Source organism: Netta rufina, assembly GCF_964035555.1.
Source record: "Netta rufina genome assembly, chromosome: 1".
NCBI classification, from domain to species: Eukaryota; Metazoa; Chordata; class Aves; order Anseriformes; family Anatidae; genus Netta; species Netta rufina.
The window spans coordinates 77,995,606-78,018,592 of NC_140123.1; the positions used below are offsets into that span (position 1 = coordinate 77,995,606).

Below are 22,987 nucleotides of genomic sequence, written 5' to 3' on the forward strand. Positions count from 1 at the left end.
TTTTATGGGCACAAAGAATAATGCCCATTTTATTTTTTAAGGACAGATTTAAGTATGCAATATGATTCATATTTTATATGCTGAATCTGTGAACGATGTGTGTATAACCTTAAAATACTAAAATGTATACTGCCTGTTTCTGGAGGTTTTTTGTTGTTTTGTTTTTGTTTGTTGCTTTTTTGTTTGTTTGTTTGTTTGTTTTATTGCTGTCTGGTAAGGAGTACCTACTTCTTTAAGGGTTTGTAAAGGGAAACATTTGATAAAGATCTCTTGAAAGGGACAAGGAAGGCGTTGCTTTTCTGCCTGTTCTTAGCATACTTGGGAACTATGGAGTGATGTTCATCCTTCGGCAAAATGGGTCTGATCCAGAGCCTGCTCAAGACTGGAAATATTTTAATTGATTTCAGGGGGATTTGGATCAGGCTGTTTATGGGTTACCCCATGGATTGCTCGTAGTTGCTGTACCAATTTATGGAAGATGTAGCTGTCAAATGGTATAACATGCTTTAAGAAAGCATTTGCCTATTTGATCTAGGGTAATTCATGGAATGTTTTTGTGATGTGGCATTCCCAGTGGATACCAGTGCCAACCACTGCAGATCCCTTTCTCTCTCCCTAATTGCCTCTCTTCACTTTCCCATCACTCTCCTTTGTCTGAAATCTTGGCGTCTACCAAGAGCTTCATAAAACATGAAGTGAAAATTAGATATACCAAGTATGCCTAAGCTGTTTTTAAGGCAAATATTGATGCTATTTATTGCAAAACAAAGCCAGGGAAAGACACTGGAAGAGTTTTCAGTTTGTTAGTTTTTATGAATCTGTATAAACCAAAATAAATGACAGTTGTAAGTAAATGAAACCAAGTGCACATTTAAAAAAAAGTTTTGTGGTAGTTTTATGCCACAGTAGGATGATCTGTGCACTCACTGCCATTTTTTCAATGCATCACTCTGCACTGATATCACATCAGCATACCTGGGGCAGGATGCAGAGGATCATGGAGCACAGTGGACGGCTGTTGTAGCTTACAATAGCAGCAGTTAACTTTACTTTGCTTTCTAGATACACAAGAAAAAAACATGACTATACAGCAGTTGCTATAGCACTTGGAGGTCTTTTACCAATACTTCTCTTTTAGTCCAAGTTAAACCGTTAGGTAATTTTGTTATGAGTCTTGGCATTCATACAATTGGGTAAAAATCTCAGTCTTTTTTAAGTGTGAGACCAGTCCCGTTGCTTGCAGAAAGAGCATAAAATCATGATCTTTGAAAAAAAAAAATAAAAAAAAAGAGAAAACAAATGATGCACTGTTTATCATATCTGGAGTCACAGCTTTTAAATCATGGTAGGCTTTAATACACCATTATTTAATGTGAGTTTGACAGTATTGAGATAAATTTTCTTATATAAATCAGTTCATGGTCTTTTTCCCAAGGCTGTCGTACCATGCAAAGAAGTTAGAGGAAACAGAGACCATGCCCAGGAGAGTTGTCTTTTGCACATCTCTTCTGCTCTTTATAGCTTCATCTTCTTCCTGACAATTGGCACATGTAGTTTAACCAAATACCTAATGGTCTGTAAGAAGTACCTTTCTTCTTTGCAATAATAGTAATAATAATTATTATTATTATTATTATGGGAAAGTTTTTGAAATAAAATTTCATTACTTGTCACCTGTTTTCACTTTCCCTAGGTTAGTTGGTTTAATTTTCCAATCCTCAGCACAGTGTTAGAGCTGGAAAAAAAGCTGGCCAAATCAGAAATGTATTTCAACTTCTCACCTCTTAAAATAGAGCTGAAATAAGTTAAAATATGTGGTAATTTGATAACACCCTTCTCATATATAATACATACATATAATACTTACATGTGTTTTCCAGTTAACTCATCTTCTTTCCTGAACTAAGTTATGTGGAGCAAGTTTATTATATTTAAGACTTACAGTTACATTCCATGTAACAAATAATTCAGCGATGAATGCTGGAGTTTAGGAAAACTTTGATGAAAAGCAAATGTCACCCAAAAATGTCAGTACAGTGTAACCTCTGAACATGAGCATTATCACAAGCTTTTATGAAACAAATTAATTGCTTGGAAGAGGAATACAACAGTTTAGGAATCACCAGACCAAATCAGATCCAAAGTCCATTTATTTCAGCATTGTGTATCTGATAGGACCAACTCCAGTTGTTTCTGAGAAAGGTCAGAGAGAACACATGGTGATTTGTTTACATAATATTCTCTCTTGGGGAAGATTTATTTCTACAACCCTTTTAAGTAGAAAACACTTAAACCTCTCTTTTCCTTTCTTTGATTTTCTACACACACCATAACAGCGCGGAATACTATTGGTAACTTGGTCTTTTTTTATTTTTCCCGTCAAAAGTAGCACATCTTCCTACAGGTTCTGGTTCTCTTCTCTCCAATGCACTTTGGCTTACAACACTAACTTCCCTTCATTGGCTGCACTTGTAATCAAAGATTTCCTTAATCAATATATGTGTGTGTGTGTGTATTATATATATGCATATATCAATATATATGGATCCTTCAAATGGAAATCATTAACTTGTCTCCCCCTTTCTCTTCCGTGTTCCTCTCTGCAGTGCTTAGGAATTACTTTTGTATTCAGATCTCACCCTTACCACAGAAAGGGACTCAGCTGTTTTTCCAGAGTATTATAATTTTCTAAATTACTTCTCAGTAGACAGACTGGCATTAGGTGGAATGGGAAGGAGCTGGAACATTTCCCCACACAGGACTCAGGAGAACAAGGACGGCGGGTTGGAGAGGAGCAGTCTCTTGTGCCCTCGCTCCTGGTGTGACTGCACGTAGATGAGAATGGTGGCAGGTCTAAAGGCAGCAGAGCACAGCTGTAGCTTCCTGTAGGGGCCCATAAACACTTCCACTGTCTGGCTGTGCGTAACCAATGAATTTGCCTTTAATCCACCAAAACATGCGTTGTCTGTGGGACATCTGGATTTTTCTTGCCCAGGGCCTGGAAATGAATGGCTCTTCTCAGACAGGAAACTGCCCTGGCTTCCAGCAAGGCATGAGCAGCACTGTAAATGAAGTGAAAAGTCCCTTTGCCACTACAATGCTTTGCAAAACATTCAGGTGCATCAGGCTGAATAAATAGGTTAACGATTTTGGCAACAGTAGCATGTGGAGCAGCTAAGCAAAAGCCAGACATTTGGTCTCACAGGATGAAGCAAAGAATGAGGAGAGTGCATTGTTTATAACTGACTTTAAAAATGCTTGTGGTTAGGACGTGGTTCAAATGCTGAACGTCAGTATTTTGAGGGGCAAAGAGCCCTTTCACAGGTGACCTTCCTGAAGCTTCCCTTTTGGAAATTGGATCTTTGGAAAAGCCACGGGGAAGGTATGAACTTTGAAAACTTCCTGTGAAGGTGCAGTTGGGGAGAGGGTGGAAGGAGGAAAGCACACAAAAGAAATCCCCCCAGGGCTCTCTGATCTCTCTTGTTCCCATTTTTTAGTGATTAACTTTGAGAATCTGATTCTATAAAGATACCTCACTCCTCTGCCTCTTTCCTTTTTTTGTGGCTGTTGATTCTTTGTAGACTAAGAGCTCATGAACTGAGATTATCTTTTAGCATCACTGAAATGCAAAAAAAAAAAAAAAAAGTCAGGATAGAACTGAAATTGTGGAAAGAAAAACACCTTAAAAATGAAAAAATAAGGTGGTGGGATTGCAAGATTTAAAATAGATTTTTAATAATGGGATCATTTTCTGTAGAATCATAGATCAGTAAAGTTGAACATTTTTTATTTTTTTTTTTTTTAATCGTTCCATTGCTATGCAGAACAGAAGGAATTCATGAAACGCACCTGGCCAGTTTTGTATCTAGTTTGGCTTGCAGGTGATAAATATGCATTATCAGTGTTCTGTGACTTAGCTGTTCAGATCTTTTTCTTCCTCTGATCTACTTTTGCTAACAGATTCACCCTACAGGCCAAAATTATGTATGAGTGTGGACTCTGACAACTGTTCTTACGTACACATGTGACAAACTACTGACCCGTAGACGTAAAGAAACTGCCAGCCAATACTCATAATCTACCACTTTGCATCAGCAGTAAATGTAATTTTGAAATAATGGTTTAATTTTCTTTTTTAAAATCACATTTGCAGTCTAATTAGACTCCAGAGAAGTCTCCAGGTTGCCCTGAAAAATTACTGTGACTACATAATGAAGAATATTATGTCCATTGGAACATGAGGGATGTTATGCTGATTTCTGTCAGACCAAATTTTGACAAGTCTTTTTTAATCTTGCTGTTTGACATATAGCCTTTAAAAACTTATATCCTTTGCGTGCTACGTCTTCTGTTAAGTCTCTTCCGTGGACTGAATTTTAATGTGTGTCCTTGGAACAATGAATTTATTCTTGAGCAGATAGATCATTGTCAGCGTGTACAAATGAACAAGATAAGACTTTCGAAGCTGTTTTGCTTATCTCATGATTGCAGCTAAAGTGAGGAATATCTGTGGTGCCTAATGACTTTCAACTAGCTTTAAATGAAAGTCCTGAAAGTACTAACACTGTAATAACAGAACAAGCTGTTCAAGAAGAGAACGCAACGTGCACCCAAGAGAAGAGAGCTGTGAGCACTTAAGGTTGTCCTTTATAGGAGTTATTTTATAGAAGAAAACCCTTACTATCTTTTTTTTTTCTTTCTTTCTTTTTTTTTTTTTTCTGAGTCACTGAAGTTATTTTGTCTGTTTATATGTGAGATGTGTGTATGCAGCACACTTGAGTTGGTTCATACTACAAGAGCCAGTCCTACAGTGTCCACAGTCAGGCAGTGGGGTTTGGTGCCTCAGCCCTGCGTGCAGCCCACACAGCATCCTGATGGGCTACTGGTATGTGTCATGGGTCAGGGTAATTTTTCAACAATAAAATTGCTCATGTACCTGATTAAAAACCCACCTCCACAAACTCCGGCTCCTTAAAGTTGGGCCTCTAGCCCAGGCTGGTTGTCTGTAAGCATTCTGAAGATGGAAGAAACTATTGGCAGCTGTCCCTCTGATTCCAGAAACTGCCTAGAGAATACTGTAAGCCGTGGTACTTCATGCCATGAGGTCGCTGGAAGCCTATCTCGCTGCTGGAGGCCTATCTTGCAGCTGAGGCCCTCTTAGTAGGAGTGCGGGGGCACGGGCTGTGCAGGCTGGATTGCACATCTCAGCTGCAGTCTCTCACATCTGTATGTTAGCAATTTGCTGTGCTCCATCCCAGCAGCATGCTGGCAGTGAGCGCTGACAGCACTGGCTCTGCTGAGAGAGGATGGTTACTGACGGGGTGATACAAAATGGCAGCCGAAGGCAGCAGCCATGGCATGCCCTCACCTCTTTTTTTAAGCTCATGCTTAGAGCTGCTATAAAAAGACTCAGCCCACTGGAGTGTTTTGTGTCAAATAATTGTGGTTTTGCTGGGAGCAAAGGCCTTCCCAGGGAGCTGCCTGTGCTGAGGTGAGACATGGTCCTACTAGCACCATCAGCCCTGAGCCTCTCTTTGCAGCTCCAGCTGGTCCTGCCTCCTGCACAGGGCATCAGCACCCAGATGGGAAAGGGATGAGCCATCTCCATCCACAGGGTACATAAATGCCAGATCTCCAGCTTCTGGGGAAGTGTTTTAACCAGGTGCCAACGCTTTTCATCCTGTTTTCCTGATGAAATAAATTATTAAGGTTGTCAAACAACGTGGATAGCATATTTAAGGGAAGGAATGTGGTGACGTTGCCTCTGGCTTGAGGCAAACTTCCCATGGTAGTAGCTTCAGGAGGGGAGGTCGCTGGTTATGAAGCTCAGGTTCTCTTTTCCTACTTGGCCTCCTGCAAAATTGTAAAACAGGCAGAGAGTTCTACATTTAATTTAATGCCTAGGAGAGTTAACAGGAACTGCCTTTGTCTCTGAGAGAATCTGACTCTGAAGTGAAGAAATTCCTCTGAGAGAAGCAATTACAATGGAAAAGTTTCAGCCATCCGTGGGATCTTGTTTCATTATACAGACAAAATTATTGAGCCCTTTAAGTTCCATGTGGGAGATTTTGGTGATTGGCTTCATAATTTTAAATCTATTTTGAAGTAAGAACATCTACTATTTTACTGTCAGCTCTGAAGATACAGCAAGGCAGCCCTACACAAATCTGTTGATTCGGTTACCCATATGAATTATTTTATATAGCACTTTCCATGGCACTTGTGAGGTATGAAGCCTCAAACAACTTTCAAAAATACAGAGTTACCTTATACATGTAATAAACTAACACGTTCACCAATCTGTATCTTGTGACTAGATCTAAGATTTCACTGTTCCCCCTATGTATTAGAAAAGGATAAAATGACATTAGGAGAAATGTTTTGCTCTTTGCAGTTGTTTCAACCAGGGAATGAAAACCTTTATGAACAAGATTAGTGGTGAGTACACAGAAGATCTATTATCCCAGAGGACAAAAACATACTTTTAAACAAAGTCTTTCTCCAGCAGATATATTGTTAACCTCTCCCTCTTTCATGCATCTGGTCCCTGTTTATTTTAGATTCAGAAAGCAAAGGTCTGTTTCTAATTTTTTGTTCAGTTCATGATGTTGATAAAGGAGTATATATCACTGAACATGTTTTTTTCTTGGGTGGAGTATATTTCTCCAAATAAGCCTCACTTACTGCATGAAGCTAAGAGAATAATAAGAAAAAAGGCAGGTGAGAGGCTGGAACTGAAATTGTGCTGTTAGGATGTTCCTGGAGTTTGCCTGAGCAGAAAATGCAGCATTTGCTTTTTCCTGAGCTAGTTTCCCTGTTGTTGCTTCCTCCTTGGATGGCAGTGGTGCCCAGTATTGCTGTGATTAGATAAATTACGTTACAAGTAATATACGTACATTTAGATCTGCTGATAAAAAAGGTAATTCTTCTCCTTGTTTAATAAATTATTCTAGCAGACTAATACTACCTCTGTATCCCCTCAGAAAGCTAAGTGTTTGCTCTGTGAAATTATGGGGTGGGACCCATAAGGACAATGTCAGTGTTATTGTATTGGCTACTGGTAATGGACTCAAAAAGAATTCTGGCAATAGTAGTTCTTAATCTTCATCAGCATTACTATTCATTTGGCAAATTATATGTATTACTCTGTATCTTGTCAATCCAGGCCAAAAAGGCAGAGGCCTGCATCATGGACCAGCTGGGATGAGAGATGGCTCTGCTTTCATTTCCCCCACACTGATTCCACAACTGAAAATGCAAAATAGCTGAGTTCATTTCATTGCAAGATAAATTAGGCTTCTATAAATCTAGTATTAGGATTGTCATTAATTTCACTCTGCTGCTTGGAAAAAAACAGTGCTGTTCTATTCACAGGGGTGATTTACGATCCTACAGAAGAAACAGGCTGGAGCCCAGTAGCAAAGGGAGGCTGCGGACACAGACCACACTGCAGCAGGGATAGCTCGTGTGCTAGCTTTTCGATTTGTGCTAGCTTTTCAATTTGTGCAACCTTCATCATGATGATGAAGGGTGTAATGCCCCCATATATAGCAAATAATCTTTGTCAGGTGATTTTTAAATATAACTCTCTTCAGGGCAGTAAATATGTGTTCATATTTAAAAGCAACTAGTATTTGATTAGCCACAAAATCTAGCTGAAAAATACAAATATACAAAATAAATTATTTTGAAAATAGCTATAAGATTCATTTAGCAAATTTCATGAGTTCAGTCCTTTTTTTTCTTTTTCCCCATGCCAATATCCATCTTCCCTCCTACCACCTTCTGTCTACAGCTCTGTGGCAAGTTACGTCTTTGCCTCTGCTCTTCCTCCACAAACAGCTTCCCTCCTCCCCCTCACCGCTTTCCTAAAGAGCAGAGAGATCTTTTAGTGTCCTTCTACCCAGTCCTGACGGTTAGCCATGGCTTCTAAGGAACAAGGGAGGACAGTGATGAAAGTAGTTCATTTTCACTTTTTTGCTCTAATGCAGAGCTTGGAAGACCTGCAGTGATAGTGGGCTGGGGCTGACCTGAATGCAGCATGTGTGCGTGGTGTGTTGTTCCCCATCGACTTTGGTCTGGCTATTGTGGGTAAGGAAGCATAGGCTTGGCTCTGCAAGCGTGGGTGTTCTCTTGAGGAGAAGAACAATACTGAAGAGAGTGGCATCGTGTTTTCACTGCTGTTATAACCCATAGCATCTAGACGAAAGCTAGCATTGGTACGTCCAAACTGCACTGCAATTATTATGTCTTCATTTTCTGTGTGGATATAAGAATGCAACTATTCATTATTCTATGCTTGGTTTGTGTTTGCAGTGTAATTTTCTTCTCCCCATCTCAAACATTCCTTCCTCCATTATTTTTTGTCATTATCATGGAAGGATTTCTGCTCATGTGTAATTTAAGTTATCCTAAGGACCATTTTCACGTGCAGTGTACATTCGCTTTTAACTTTTCAGTGAGACTTTTATTAGTGATCCTTCGCTCCAAGGAAAGTGTAAAACTAATTATGTAGTTCTTGTGATACGAAAGGTGAAAAAATAAAGGGTATTATAGTGTAATTTTTTAAAAAATTAACCAACAACAATATTTAGATGTATCAACTGAAAATCAACAACATGATTTTGAAAAGTTGGACAGAGCTTAAACAGATTTTTAAAGCCATGTCATATTGATTGTAACACAGTAAATAAATAAATAGTCCTTTGTTTTGTTGTGTTTTGTTGTTGTTGTTTTTAAAAAAAGAGGGAAGAACCTTTGAATTTTGCACATTCTGGGTATTTCACATATAATCATGGCAGTACTTTTCAATAAATACTACAATTTAATAAAACAAGTAGTTAGCTGGCTGTTAACAATTTTGACTCAGTTTCTCCTCATATCAGAGCCTATATATTAAATAATGTGTGAGGACACAAATACAGTAAAGCAGTTTGCACATCAGGGCAACTGCTGTGTGAATTACTCTGTAATGTGCATGGTAGCTTCAGAAGAGTAGGCTCTTTTGCTGCCTGTCCAAATCATTATAAAATCACATTTACCATGATTTATGCTGCTTCAGTGGCACATAGATATGTCTTTGGCATCTGACCAACCAATTTTTCTATTCCAGATGCAGTAAGCAAAAATCATTCTGCATTAGTCTCTGCAGCTCAGTATCCATCAATTGTCTAACCTTGCAGATAAAGGAATAGTAATAAAACCCATGAAAAACAGCCACTGACCACTGAAACTTTTCTTAATGAGGAATTAAATGAATCCTGTTCTGTTGGAACAATTATTCTTAAAACTATCACCATCAATCTTTAATTATTTAAAACACAATAATTTGAAACATAGTGAAGAAAAAAGATGCTCTTAGATTGTATCATATAGTCTGGTTCTCAAAAAGCAGATAAGAGTTAAAAGCCACAATGATAGTGTTCAGGCATCTGAAAGAAAAATACCATTTACTCTTTGAATGAATGTGGTTTTTTAAGGAAGAATAATAAAGACAATAATATTGAATGGAGAACAATATATCATACAGTGCTTGAAAATACAATTTTCCTCTGAATTGAAGAGCTTTATCTCATTTCTGAATGCATCTTCCTCTTCTTAATTTCTTCTTCTTTATTGGCCGGATTACTTAGAGCTAAGAGAATATTTGTGAAAGACATCTGCCACAAAAGAGCCCTATGTAAATATTATGTATTATTAATAAAATCTCAGATAACTCTCTAAAACAAGATGCTCTTAGAGCATTTAATAGATTCAGGTTAACGTTTAATCAGCAAAATTGTATCTGATGTTCTGCTTTGTGAAAAGCATTAAGGAAAACAACAAATAGAATAGCTGCAGCAATGAAGGATGTGTATGAATACCTGACCTTTCATTGCTACATACACGATGTGTCCTAACCTGAAAGTGAAAATGCCATTGCAGTACAGATTATGAATAGCAGTATCACGATTTCTGTTGCTTTCAGTACAAATGAAAATGCAGCTGTGATCATAAAAAAATTATGGTTAATCTGTCACATAATAAAAATACCTTTAAGGTATTATTAAGGTATTAAGTTCTTATTTTTAGTGATCTTTCCTTGTCTTTAATATGTAACTCCATCTATTTTGTGTTCTTATTAATATAGATATCACTTCTCTTCATTTTCTGACATCTTCAATTGTCTTTTATTTCATTTCCTCATATCCAAATTCTTTTTTGCAACATGTTTTTAGAGTGCATGATTTCTTTGTTTCTCAGCAAGGATCAAATTTATACCATTTTTTCTTTAAATTAATCACTGTATTTTTTATTTGAAGGTTTTGGCAAAATGCATTTAGACAATGCATTTTAATGAATTACTTTTTGTGTGTGTGTGTGTGTGCGCTCTTACTATCATACTATCTAGACAGACCAGGACTTCGCTATGCAAAATGGTATACTGTAAGTCTACCTTCTGTCTGAAATGTGTCCACTACTGACAAAATCAGAGTAGAGGGAGACTGCTGAGAGAGTAGAAGCAATCATAAAACAATATTTGCATTATATTAATATCAGTAAATGAACTGTTTAACTTTTGTCAAGACTTGGTAGGCAAAGATCTCCACACAAGGCAGGGTTTTGTTGTTGAAGGGAGCAGCACTGCTTTGCCTGATTCCAGAAGATGATGCACTAAGAGCAAGTGACTTGTCTGCATATCCATTCATGTCATTGTGGCCATAAGCAGCCACTTGTCAGTCTAGTTTTAGTTTCATGGTTAATGGTAGCAGAGCTGCACCTTGCTCATTTGATCAGCAGTGGAGTTTAAAGTGAGTATAACCTGCACATATAGTAGCCTTTCTGTGAAATTAGCTGTTAGATGTGCCATGAAGTTTTTCTTGGCTTCTTTGCTAAATTTAAGGTATTTGCTGAAAGGAAGACTATACCTTCTTTATTTGAAGCCTGAGCTATCCGACTTTCTGAATCTGCCGGAACTGATAGACAGTGTTCACACACACAGTGTCCAGATATGTGCACCAAGTGGCCACAATTTTTTCAATCAGGCACAGAAAGTCTCATTTAGTGTATTGTCAAACCATGACCATAGCTGCTGGTCTTTCACTACTGATTTTTTTTTCCCATTTTATGTGACTATTGAGAAAATTGTTATTTCTCTTCTATTCTTTGTTTCCTATTGTCAAGATGTCCTCATCTTAAGCATGCTGCTCCGACACTTATAATGAAGAGAAGTAGCCTACCATCGATGAAATCAAAACTTTCCCTTCCCATGGGGCATGAGAGGTCCACTGCAGTGAGACTAGAAGGAAAAAAGATAAAATCAAGGGATGATTGTTTATAACATACTGTCTGCTAAAAGAAATATTAAAAATAAAATTATTTGAAAAGAGAATTCATCTCCTAAGTGTGAATTTACATTGCATCTCTGAGAGGAAAAAAAGAAAAATGGAACCAACAAGGCTTCTTTATGTGAATTATATGAATTAGGTTTTCTCTCTGAAACATCATTTTCAATTGCTAGACCAAATTGTTAACCTCTCTTTTGCACTGCGATAAGTGAATGGAATAACACCAATTTTCATGGCTTGGAAAGTTACCTCATCATTTCCTTCAGTCCTTTAACTTTCATTATTTAATTTGTTTCCACTGTGATGTAGAAATTCAAATGCCTGTGTGACTGGATCAAAATGCATAATCAACTGCTGAAAATTCTATACCACACTAGAAAGCCCCCTTAGTCTAGTTCAGATAAAGTAGAGGAACATCTGGGATCCATAAGAAGAGCACTCAATGTGTTCCAGCATTTTTCTTTCTCTGTCCCAGGTAATTGAATTCTGGTTCCAGTGGAGCATTCAGATGTATTTACAAAAGTTTAGAAAATTAGAAAACTGTTCTGATTATATCTAACATTTCTCAAATTAGATTTTGCTGTGACCATGTTGTCTCCAGTTCTGGAAGCTGAAATTAGAAAATGACAGAACAATTGGACTAGATTTTGTAGTCATTGCTACATCCCTGGTGGCTGCACTGGAGAATCAGTATATGAGCTCATGCCATTGTTTCAGAGCATAATCTGTCACATCAGCATTGGTTTGGATTTTGTAGAATGGTTAGAATTTATCTTTCTGTGCATATTGCTGTGCAACCTCAGTGTTTCTCTAAAACCCAAGTTCCTGGGAGTCCTCCATAAATATATTACTGCAAAGAATAAACGTCACCAAATCAACTACATGAATGTAATATACATGTACCTGAGTGGAATGGGCAGCCATGTATCCCTGTCTGTAGTGATACCACCCTGTCCTGTAAATATTTTACTTTGAGAGTATTGTTTAGTAACTCCATAACATCATTCCTAAAGATGTCTCATAAACATGAGCCATCCTGGGGCTGGTTTATATTGCGCTGTGTTTATTGTACTTTGAGGATTAACTTTTCCTCAAAGCTACTTTGGCAGTTAATGGTAGGAAAACTAGCGCTGAAACATTGGCCTGGATGAGTGACCTGAGAGACCAATGTTATCCCACTTTATCTGTCTTTGATCCTTTAAAACTAATGTGCAGAAAGTCTAATTAGAAGAGGACAGCTGAACAATTAATTAATAGGGGACTAAACTCTGTGTTTTTCTCCTTGGGAGTATAACATTTTCATGCTGCGTAATTTCTGCTATGGTCGTGTGGCAGTAACATGCTAACAGACTGAGCTGGTGAAAGTCTCCTTCCATCAGATATACATACATGCCCATCCTGCTCCCTCTTTTCCCAGTGGCCAAAATAACCAAATAATGATTCTGTTGGAGTAGCAGACTCCAGAGCTAATAACTCCTAATAAGTTCTCTACTCCACCTCGAGGTCTGAGTGAGGCTGTCTTGTCTCTATCCAAGTAGGAAAAAAGTTGCCTAAGGAGGGGCCAATCACTGTAGGGTTTTCTGCGTATTGCTGGTATTCAGAGTTGCACTCCAGAATTAATTGAAGACTGGTGTAATAAGAAGGAGCTACTGAGGCACTGTCTGGTAAAGAATTGCAAGTGGCATCACTCGGTTTTTAGACAGCACTGTAGTTTCAATTTCCAAGCAGTCTTACCACAGCAGTCTTGTACAGTATACACAGGTATTTACAGTTTGACTAACATTTTGGTAACTCAGTTACAAAAATTATAGCCTTATAGTTGAGAATATTAGCAACTCGATGACTTTGGGTGTTTGTGGACAAGAGGAGTATTTTGGCTAGAGGTGTATATAGGTCTTCAAAATCACTGAAGTTCAAGAATTTCCTCTTCATAAGGTTTTCCTTGCCACAGTGCTAATAAAGGAGAAAACAGTGAATTTGGTACATGTGAAAGCTTGGCAGATGAACAATCTTAGAGAGCAGGAGTCTTTTTTATTCTTGAAGCCTTTACAGCAGAGGCATCTAAAATGGCATCTCCTGTATGAAACCCCACCAGCGTACCACAGCCCTGATCTGAAGGGACCACTTCTGTCAGAGACAGCGAGCATAATTCAGCCTGCAGACACACTTGCTTCTTGGCCCCTTACGGAGATAGCCAACAAGGGTTCCAATTAGTGCCAGCTGCAGACTGTGACAATTTTAAAGGTTGACTTTCACACCATGCCAGACCTTTAAAAGAAAGAACATTTATATAAAACGCAATTTGCTTTGACAGTAATTTTCTGTATGCTATTATTGAAGTTATTTCTGTTAGAATCAGAGTATCTTTTCTCTCAGCTGAGTTTCTGCTGCTATTTGATCTTGCAGTGCAGGAATAATCCTGTGCTTATATATATATATATATATATTTATTTTTTTTTACTTTATACAGCAGTCTTCATTTCAAGCATTCAATTCTTGCAGTTTTTAGGGCTCAGGCACTCAAACTGGAATCCTGTAACATTCCCAGATCCTTGTGTGGATCGTTTCTGGCACTGCAAGTCTTCACAGATTTAACAGCAGACTTAGTTTTTAAGGATTTTATTAAGCAGCAGAGTTACTCAAATTAAACCATGGGATTCAAGAGTTCACAAGTTGACATTGCTTGATTGTCAAGAGTATTTTCCCTGTGAAGGGAAATACTGTGAGACTAAGGGCAGGTACTACCATTAACAGTGGCGGAAGATGCCACTGCCAGCTTTCCAAATGTGAGCGTGATCCCTCTGCTTTCTGAAATCAGGGTCTCCAATGCACTCTTCCTATCTCCAGAAATAAGACCTGAACACCATGGTGTTCACCTCTGTAGACTGTCGTCCCTGGAGAAAAGAGTCTAACCTGAGGCTCCCATCCATTTCCTGTGTTGTTCCTCACATGTCCACTCCCACCCTCAAAGCAAGACCTTGGCTTCACGTCCCATCTCCGCTATCCATACACCATGCAGCATTACCCTACCTCCCCAAACTTGAACTCCACACTTCATCCTTTATGGTAGCACACATTACTTGATGAGCCTCTTGCTACTTTTCTTGCCTGCTGCACTCCTGCAATTGTTCTCTGAGATGGAGTTGGAGATGCAATGCAATGTGTGGCACACCCTACTTTGCCTTCATGATGGCAACAATGCTCATCTCTAGGTGTGTACAGGGTCTTCAGAGAGACTCGCCAAAGGTCAGTGCAACCAGCTGTGTGGCCACAGACTGAAATCCCGTTGTCACTCATAGGATTTGTCTGGAAAATATCATCTGTTTAGGGTTTGAGAGGTCAGATTCTTCACCTGCTACTCAATAACATTCATCTATGGGTTCATGTAATCTAGAGGCCAGAATCAGTCTTCCCACAGTAGTACAGCTTTTTTTTTTTTTTTTTTAGTACTTGATTAGAAGCTATTGAATCATGGAAACGTTGCCTGTAGTTTGCGTGCTGCTGTGTTGCCTTCAGAATTGGAGAGAGAAGGACCACACACACCATGATGCTTGCTGAAGGAGTTCTATGTTACCCTGTGTGTTTATGTTTGCACAATGCTGTCTCTCCTGTGACAGAAAAAGCCTCAGGAAACGCATTATCTTCTTATAGCCTCTTTCCTCCATTCCTCTGCATTGTTTCATGGGTTTCATTGAATACAAGTTTGTTCCCCAACTTGACAAGGTTCCTCAGACCACCCAGGGTGGTTGGCACCATTGCATGACCTGGAGGCATGTTGTGGGGGGCTGTGCAATAAAAGCAAAGAATGAAGAAGCACAAGGCTAAGACAAGTCTACTCTGTCCCACCAAGTTCCCTCCAGTGGAAATCTCTAGCCCTGGAGGTAAATTCAGGCATACCTCTGGCAAACTTCTTTTCCACAGGAGCCATTGCACATGACAGAAGTCTGGAGAAGTGAAATTTGGAGCTCCCTCAGGTGAAGATAACTACTGTAAAGAGAACAGGTTTTATGTAAAAATGTATATACAGCTCAAATCAAAATGATCCTTTTGAAATCATTCTTAATGTACTACAATAGAGTGACTTTAGTTTTTTCATGAAAAGTCTTTTGTTCATTATTACTGCCTTAGTCTTCATAATAATGAAAGACATTCAAATGCTGAATAATTCTTCTTTAGCCTAGATACTAGGTTAAGTTCTACTTTCCTTAGCTTTGAATATGGTATTTCAGGTAACCTGATACATTCTGCAGTTAGTTTTTGACTTGCTTGCATCCCTTTCCTTACTTCAAAAACGTAGTGTGAAACATACTGCAAATCGTGGCATCCTACGCCATAATTGTGAAATTCAGATCTTCCTCATCAATAGTAAGACACAAAGCACAGCAGAGGGTCCAGAAATAACAAAGAAAAAGTATAGCATTTCAAAGCAAGTTTTAGATTTTTTCTTAAATTGCATTCCCGTAAATAATAGTATTTATTATATGTCAATTTCTATTGTGTCCATCTTCACTGGGAGAGAAACCTGGTAAGCCCCTAGTACGTAAAATTGCTAAAAGCTTTTTAGATTAGTGTAAGCAGTAATTTTCCATTCTCATTTCTTAAGAGTGAATACAGTTAATATATGCCCTATGTATACTCATATGCAACATTTGCTGCAGGACACATGCAAAGAACAGAGATACTTGTTCCATGTGGTTCAGAAACTGAGAGTTTTGCCACTCTCCCCACGTGTCCTTTACTCCCTTCTTCCTCCCCTCCTTCCCCACTTCAAGCTCAAAGGGAAGCAGAAGAGAGAGTAATTTCCATCTGCAAGTTCAAAGTCAAAGTCAATGGCTGGTATTGTAGCAGAATGTTAACGCCTCATGTAGTCTGAGATGCCTGATACTTAGTAATACAACTTTAACCTTTGTAATGTGTTGTAATTTGTTTCTCAAACCATCTATATACTCTCCTTGTTGCAGCCTAAGTATCTGTAAGGAGTAGGCAGAATGGACAAATACAATCACTGTGCAGTGCCCTGGAAAGCACAAATAGGTGAATCACTGAAATTCCCTTTGCAATTTTGATATTTTAGCCTTGTTCTCACCATTTGATTCTAATGTCAGGAAATGAGAGAAACATGATGGTATTTTATTTTTGCACTGTTGTTAGCTGGTCAGATAGTAGGGCACCCAGAAAGTCTACAGGTCTTGTGAAAGCTTGGAATTGCATATCATTGGTCTTGAGTAAGGTTTGGCTTTGAAAACAGTATGTAGACAAGAGTCTAAATAAAAAATAAATAAATAAATAAATAAATGTTTTTATCTATTTTCTTTTACTTTAGTCAGATTGTTGAAAGCAGAAAAGCCAATTCAGAGGGGAAGTAAGGCTGCAGTTGTTCTTTTAGCTTTTGCCACTATCTTTCCAAAGTTGCTTAGAAGTAGCAGCTTACATTTAAGTGTGGTGATGTACCTGGTTTATGTAATTTAGTCTAAGCTGTTTGTGTGTTCTGCTGTCAATATGAACATACATATATTTAAGCTATACATACATACATACATTTAAGCTATAAAACGTACAGGTCACAGTACATGGTCAGTGGTTCCATTGTTTTTCTGTTGTGTTAAAAACAATATGTGTCACAATGGAGAGTCTCCAGTGCAATTCAAGGATTATCATTTAGGTATATATGATTTTCTAACAATAGTGAAAGTAGAAAATTATGTGAAGTTTTGTTATCATGCATTGAGAAGGTTTTAGAATGGGTGGTGCAGTTGTGGCTGAGTACTGCAGATCAAAATGCTGCAGATGAAATATGTATTTATCTTGTAACTGTGCTGTGTTTTATATGTTGCGTGTGTTTTATAAAAAAAGCTTTGTCTGATGATGAAAGGGCTATAAATGGTGTTTGACAGCTGCTTTGTGTGTATGAAAAACACATGATTCCAGATACTCTGAATGGCCTTATTATAGACTCAAATGTTGAGTGAATGTTCTGAGGTCTAGCATCCTTCCAATGCAAGTGATTACCCTGTAAGCAAGCCTTAACCCAAAATACATTTTAATATGATGACCCTTTGGTTTAAAAATCTTGTTAGTCTAGGCTGAATGTTGCCTACACTGGCACTTGGTTTGATCCAAGAGTAATGAACAGCTGAAAAACATTTTCATTATAAGTCGATTTTCTTTCATAAAGGTGACTCTCTAAGGTAACTAACTGATCAGCAGGAGATAATGCATGCAAGTAATCTTGCTTTTCATAAGAAACATAAATTAGAGTGTTGAAAGTAATTGTAGAGGACAGTTGGGCATGGAGTACTTATCCCAGGGATGTGGTTTATCCTGTAGCTAACAACCCTCTGTGCTTTTCCGTCTACACATATGCCTAGATTAATATGGCAGTGAGAAATTGGATAGAAGTGGACAGTATAGATGCAACTGTGAGATTCATGAAATACATTACATTTCTTATCATGTATTCTCAGAATCCCAAAAGTATGGTAGGTAGAATAGAAGAAAGTAGAGGGAATCCTGTTGTTAAAAAAAAAATAAAATCTTCAAGAATAACAATGGAGAATGATAAAGAGTAATTGCAGAGATTTCCGAAACTGCTATCAGTAGCTTACAGATCTTAAAAACAGACTGTAAATGTTCACAAATACGAACACTGTAAATAAAAGCTGTTTCATGATTAAATAAGTCATTTCTGGAGCTTAACTTTGGAATGTTTTATTAAAATGAAAATTAATTGTGGGAAATTCCTTAAAGTATTTATGATTATATATAAAGGGGACAAAATAATTTTATTTTGTGGCAGATTATTCAATTCTCACCACATGTAGCTCCTCAGTATATTATTTTAACTTTCTAACCTAATTTTCTGTTGTTCTGAGCACAGAAAGGCAACCGAAACCCTCAATGCATTCTTTAGAAAAGCCTTTCTATACACTTTTCATGCAATGATAAGAATATCTAATAAGAGGAGTAAAAATTGAAGCTTTAGAAATTTTACTTTAGTTAGGGGATATTTGGTCAGACTTGGCTGCTTGCATGACTGATGGCTTTGACAGAGGTAGAATTTGCTATTTCAAATTGAGACGGCTTTATCAAATATGTCCCTTTTCCAGACCAGTTTTTTAACTGGGCTTGTGGATTCTCCTCTATTTTCCTTCCTTTTTGCCTTTTAAATGGCACATCGTTGGTGTGAATATGCAGTATAAGGTGACACTGAGTAAGACCAATGCAGCGTGATTTATTTTAGTTCGTACTGTCGAACAGTTCAGCCATGCCAAATCAGTTGTACTTCAGTTAGCCAAGCAATAAATCACATAAATAAGCAATTAATTGTGTTTGAAAGTAGTAAAACTAACAGAAAATCAACTCCATCCAAAATGGCACCCGACTTTTTCACAGCTAATATTGCCCTCAGAAGCCCTCTGTCCAATGATGTAACACAATAGATATTGACTGTGATTGGCATTTTTTCCTCATTATTCCACTTATCCATGAGTCCGAACTGACCGTCAATAGACAAAATATGTATTTATATGTCATTTGTCTAGACCACTTGATCTTATCAAGTTTATTCTCTCTGGGGGAGGGAAGTGGTTGAGAGCTACTGATTTCTTCTCCTTTCACTTGTTTGGTCCTAAAGAAGAGCTGTTCAATTTTAAAGGAGAACCTTTATTTAGCAATTTTGTAAAAAAAAAAAAAATAATAAAAATTCTAACTGGGATATTCACCAGATACTACTCTTCATCTACGGATTTTAAAGGTGAGCTAGAGAAGAGTCTGGGGCTAAATTTTGTCCTCATTCTTGTTTTGAAAACACAGCTATCTTCAGATAAATTTTGCATTACGTATACAAGAGCTAGATGATATAAAAAAATAATTTTGTTTGTAAAGTAGGCAAAATAAATGTGTAGTCTATAGATATTGCACTGATAGAATTAATCAAATGTTGTTCCATTCTTACCAGAGAAAATCGCCACTGGAGGATGCAGGTGTCTAATGGAGCAAATATTTTACAGTATAAGCTGCAAAACTAAGTCAATTTCAGTTTGTTATATTGGAGAAAAAAACCTTATTTTTTTCATATTCATTGTTACTTTGGTATTCATCGCTGTAATTCTCTGATAAGTGATTGTAATAAACATTTTGCCATATTGATGCAGTTTTCTCCATTAGAAAAATAAGCTGGTTATGTGTAGTGCATAAACATATGAACCTTTACTTGATTTTACTTCTTTTTTCTTTTTATAGAAGCTGCAAAGAATCAATCCTCCTTACTGTTGTTCAACCTTACCCTGTAAGTATCTGTAGTGTTTTCTGAATTAGTTTCCTAGCAACATAGCAGTTTTTTCTCTGCCTATATTCTGTCTGTCTTTAGACACCTCATCTGTGCAATAAAAAGAAGTAAGTCAGATAAGGGCTATGTCTCTTAAAGGTGGTGTTTCGGACTGCATTACTGCATACTGCACTCACAGAATATATTAGCAAGTTAAATAGTAACAGCGTTGTTAAACTCCTGCCAGGAGAATGCACAGAGGGGGATGCTGAGTTCTGCTTCCAGCATCTTATGACGTTTGGGAGATGGCCTGGGCCAAGTCCCCTCTGCTGCATTGCTTCTGTCTATGTCAAATGGAAATTACTCATCCCTCATGAGCGTGATGTGGAAGTAGAGAGTGGGCACAGTGCTGCCTTTGGCTGTTGGCTGGTGGAAGGTGGTGCCTGCAGCGATGGGCAGAGCTCAGGCAGGGCTTTGTAGGGCCAAGGAGTCCCCACCGGTGGAGCGAGGGACAGGGGAGGTACACCACAGGGCTGTGCCTCTTCTCGGCCTGTTGCAGCACCTGTTCTTTTTGTAATTCTGCCTCAGTTCCACAGACTTGCACTTCGGTATCAAACTGGTTATACCTTGTGCAGGGGAGGGCTCTGCGTGCATCTCCAGGGCAGAGCGTGTGGAGATGAGAGGAGAAGCAGAAAGACAATCACGTGAGGCTGGCTGGAAGGGACTGGGAGCAGTTGCAGCCCACCTCTCAGCTGGCTGATGGGACATGCCTTTGCACCTCACTTAATGGTTTGTGGAAGTGGGTTTATGGCCTCTTGGCTCAAACCCATAATTGAAGAAGGTCAGATGAAAAAGGAGTAAAGCTAAGCCAGGGGATGGAGCACCTCTCTCTCTTCCCTTCATACATCCATGCACACTTTGTAGGCCACAGCAGGGGCTCAACCATGGATCAGGAGTGATTTCAAATTCAGCAGTTCTAGTTACTTCCCTGTTTGCTAGCCTGATGCACAAGAGTTTTGATTAATAACAGATAATTGCATCCCTTTCACCCAAGAATAACAGATTTGACAGAAAGGCACGAAAACAAATTTATCTGATGAAACTGCCAAAATGTACAACTTGCAAATGCAATTTGATCGCTGCTGTGTGGCTCCTGTACTGCTGGTTAGCCTTTCTGACTAGTTTAGAGGAGGTCATATCATCACTGCTTCACTTTCAAGAAGTCAGTCCACACAGCAGCTAAACTGTGGGGAAAAAGCACGTGCTCCCCAGCAAAACAAGGCAGGGGCTGCTGCACTGCAGTAAGATCACTAGCAGTGTTGTCTGGCTAAATAAAAAATGTATCTGTTTTTAAAGCTAGCTGGATTACAGCCAGCGGTTTTGATTATGGGGAATGTATGTAATACAGGGGAAAAAAATCCTTAAAAAAAAATCCTTCCCTTTTTTTTATACAGGTTGTCTTACTTTATCTGTTGGCAGGTTTCATTCTTTTCTTTAAATGTCTGGTGACAAAAGGGCTTATGATTTTGTGCTGGTTATATGTAGCCCTTAGAAGTGGACAGTATACCTTTGAGGTGTTGTGGCCTGTTGGTGTGAGGGCAAGCCCATATGTAGTAGAATGGGACCGGCTGAGATGCTGCCAATGTGTCCAGCCAAGTTTGACCTCTAAAGCAGTACAGGGTCAGTTTATACAAACCCTGGGCTCCAAAGTTTCCCGGGGACTCCTAAGTCACCTTGAGCATCTGGCTCGTGCTGGATGTCATACTGCCTCAGTGTCACTGTTAGTAGTGCCTGAGACTGTTATGTGATGTTCATCATTAGGCTCTCCATCCTAAGTACTGCTGTACTCTGGTTGCTTACCTGTTGTGGTCTTCTGTGCAGGAAGCAGATGTAGTGGGTGCAGTGGGTCCTTTGGCAAATACATTTTGTCTCACAGTTTGGAAACAATATTTATGTCTTCAGAAATTATGATAAAAATGTTTTCCCCTTTTCTTTAATTTTTATCCCTCCATTTTTCCTTTTACTCTTTTGCCCATAAAACTGGAAAGATGAAGTAGAAACCAGACAAAGGAAAAGTAAGAATTTTTAAATAAAGACTGAACCTCTTCCCTATTCTTGGCAGAAACACATCTTTAGAAACATTTCAACTAACTCTATTCATGACGATGAACCTTTTTGTTTCTATCATTGCATGAAAACTATCTGCCAAGATGGATTACAGGACTGCTGTTTCTTAATTGTTTTTATATGCACTATTTAGAGTGTGTTTTGTTTTCATGCTTTCAAGTAACCATTCTTTATGATTGCAGGTGAAAGTAGAAGTAATTTAGATTTATAGTACTCTGTGGCTCACTTAGTTCTTTCTGAAAGCTTTTGCAGATCATTTTTGCTTAAGTGCATTCAGTTTTGTTTAATGCTGAAACTCTTTAAAATTTAATTTAATTATGACCAAACCAAGGCATTAGACTATCTTGTTCTTTCCAACAATCTACAAATCTCTCCTATGTTAATATCACTGCTGCTCATAAGAAGGTGGCTGAACAGCTGAAGCAGTTGAAGCAGTTAAAAGTTTAGATTTTTGAAATTATGACATTTGATTATCATTTCTGACCATTTTATTCTGTAAGCGGACTGTTGTTCTGATTGGTGGTTTATTAAGTTTTAAGCATTACTCAAAACAAACAACTTGCCTGTTTTGTTATCTCTTCAGATTTTATGCCTACAGATAATCTGATAGGTTGCTTTCATGATTAATCTCTTAAATTTCTTGGATACAGTCCAGGCTCAACTGAAGCCTATGACAACTTTACTGTGCATAAGTTCTGGAATGAGAAAAGGATAAGATTTGGGGATTTTTTTGGTTTTACTTTTGTTTGAAAGAGATGCTTCTTTTTATAACATAGTTATATGTTTGAGACAAAATGTTAACAGAAAAACGTCAATAAATAACACTTATTTCTGACTTGTAATGATTGTGGCAACAACTGATCTTATTGAGTCTCACAGTACTTTTCATGCTGCTTTGCCATATGGAGTCATGTAATAGGAAAAACTACCATATCTACAATTGTTGCTGCAAAGAAGGGTATAAAAGAGAAACAGGTCTGTCCCAAAAACTTCAAAATCTAAAGTGAGAAAGAATACCAAGGTGTAGTTTTAGGAAGCATTTGGAAGACAGATGTGAGCATGTTGAACAGGACAATACTTACTTGACTACTTAAAGTTGTGAAGACAGTATAAAAATGATGACTTTTTTTTTTTGAATGTTCACATAATAGCATTTTTCACAGTCATCCTTAATACCTTACATACTGCATATCTTCCACATGAGCTTTTTTAGTATAGTCAGTTCCATACATATCTTTTAACTCTATACTCAAAGGATCATGGTGTG

At 38.1% G+C, this 22,987-nt stretch overlaps 1 protein-coding gene across 3 annotated transcripts in view; it reads left to right on the forward strand.

Annotated features, from left to right (window-relative positions):
- The window catches only part of FRMPD4 (FERM and PDZ domain containing 4), a gene marked incomplete at both ends in the record, with an annotated part of 417,104 nt that overhangs the window by 363,958 nt on the left and 30,159 nt on the right, over positions 1–22,987 (forward strand). For 2 of the 3 annotated variants that reach the window (XM_084305435.1, XM_084305437.1), the window contains one exon: positions 19,569–19,614. In XM_084305435.1, the coding sequence (XP_084161561.1) occupies positions 19,569–19,614 (46 nt within the window). Of the gene's footprint in view, positions 1–19,568; positions 19,621–22,987 lie in introns of all 3 variants that reach the window. The other variant, XM_084305436.1, reaches the window with a different exon arrangement.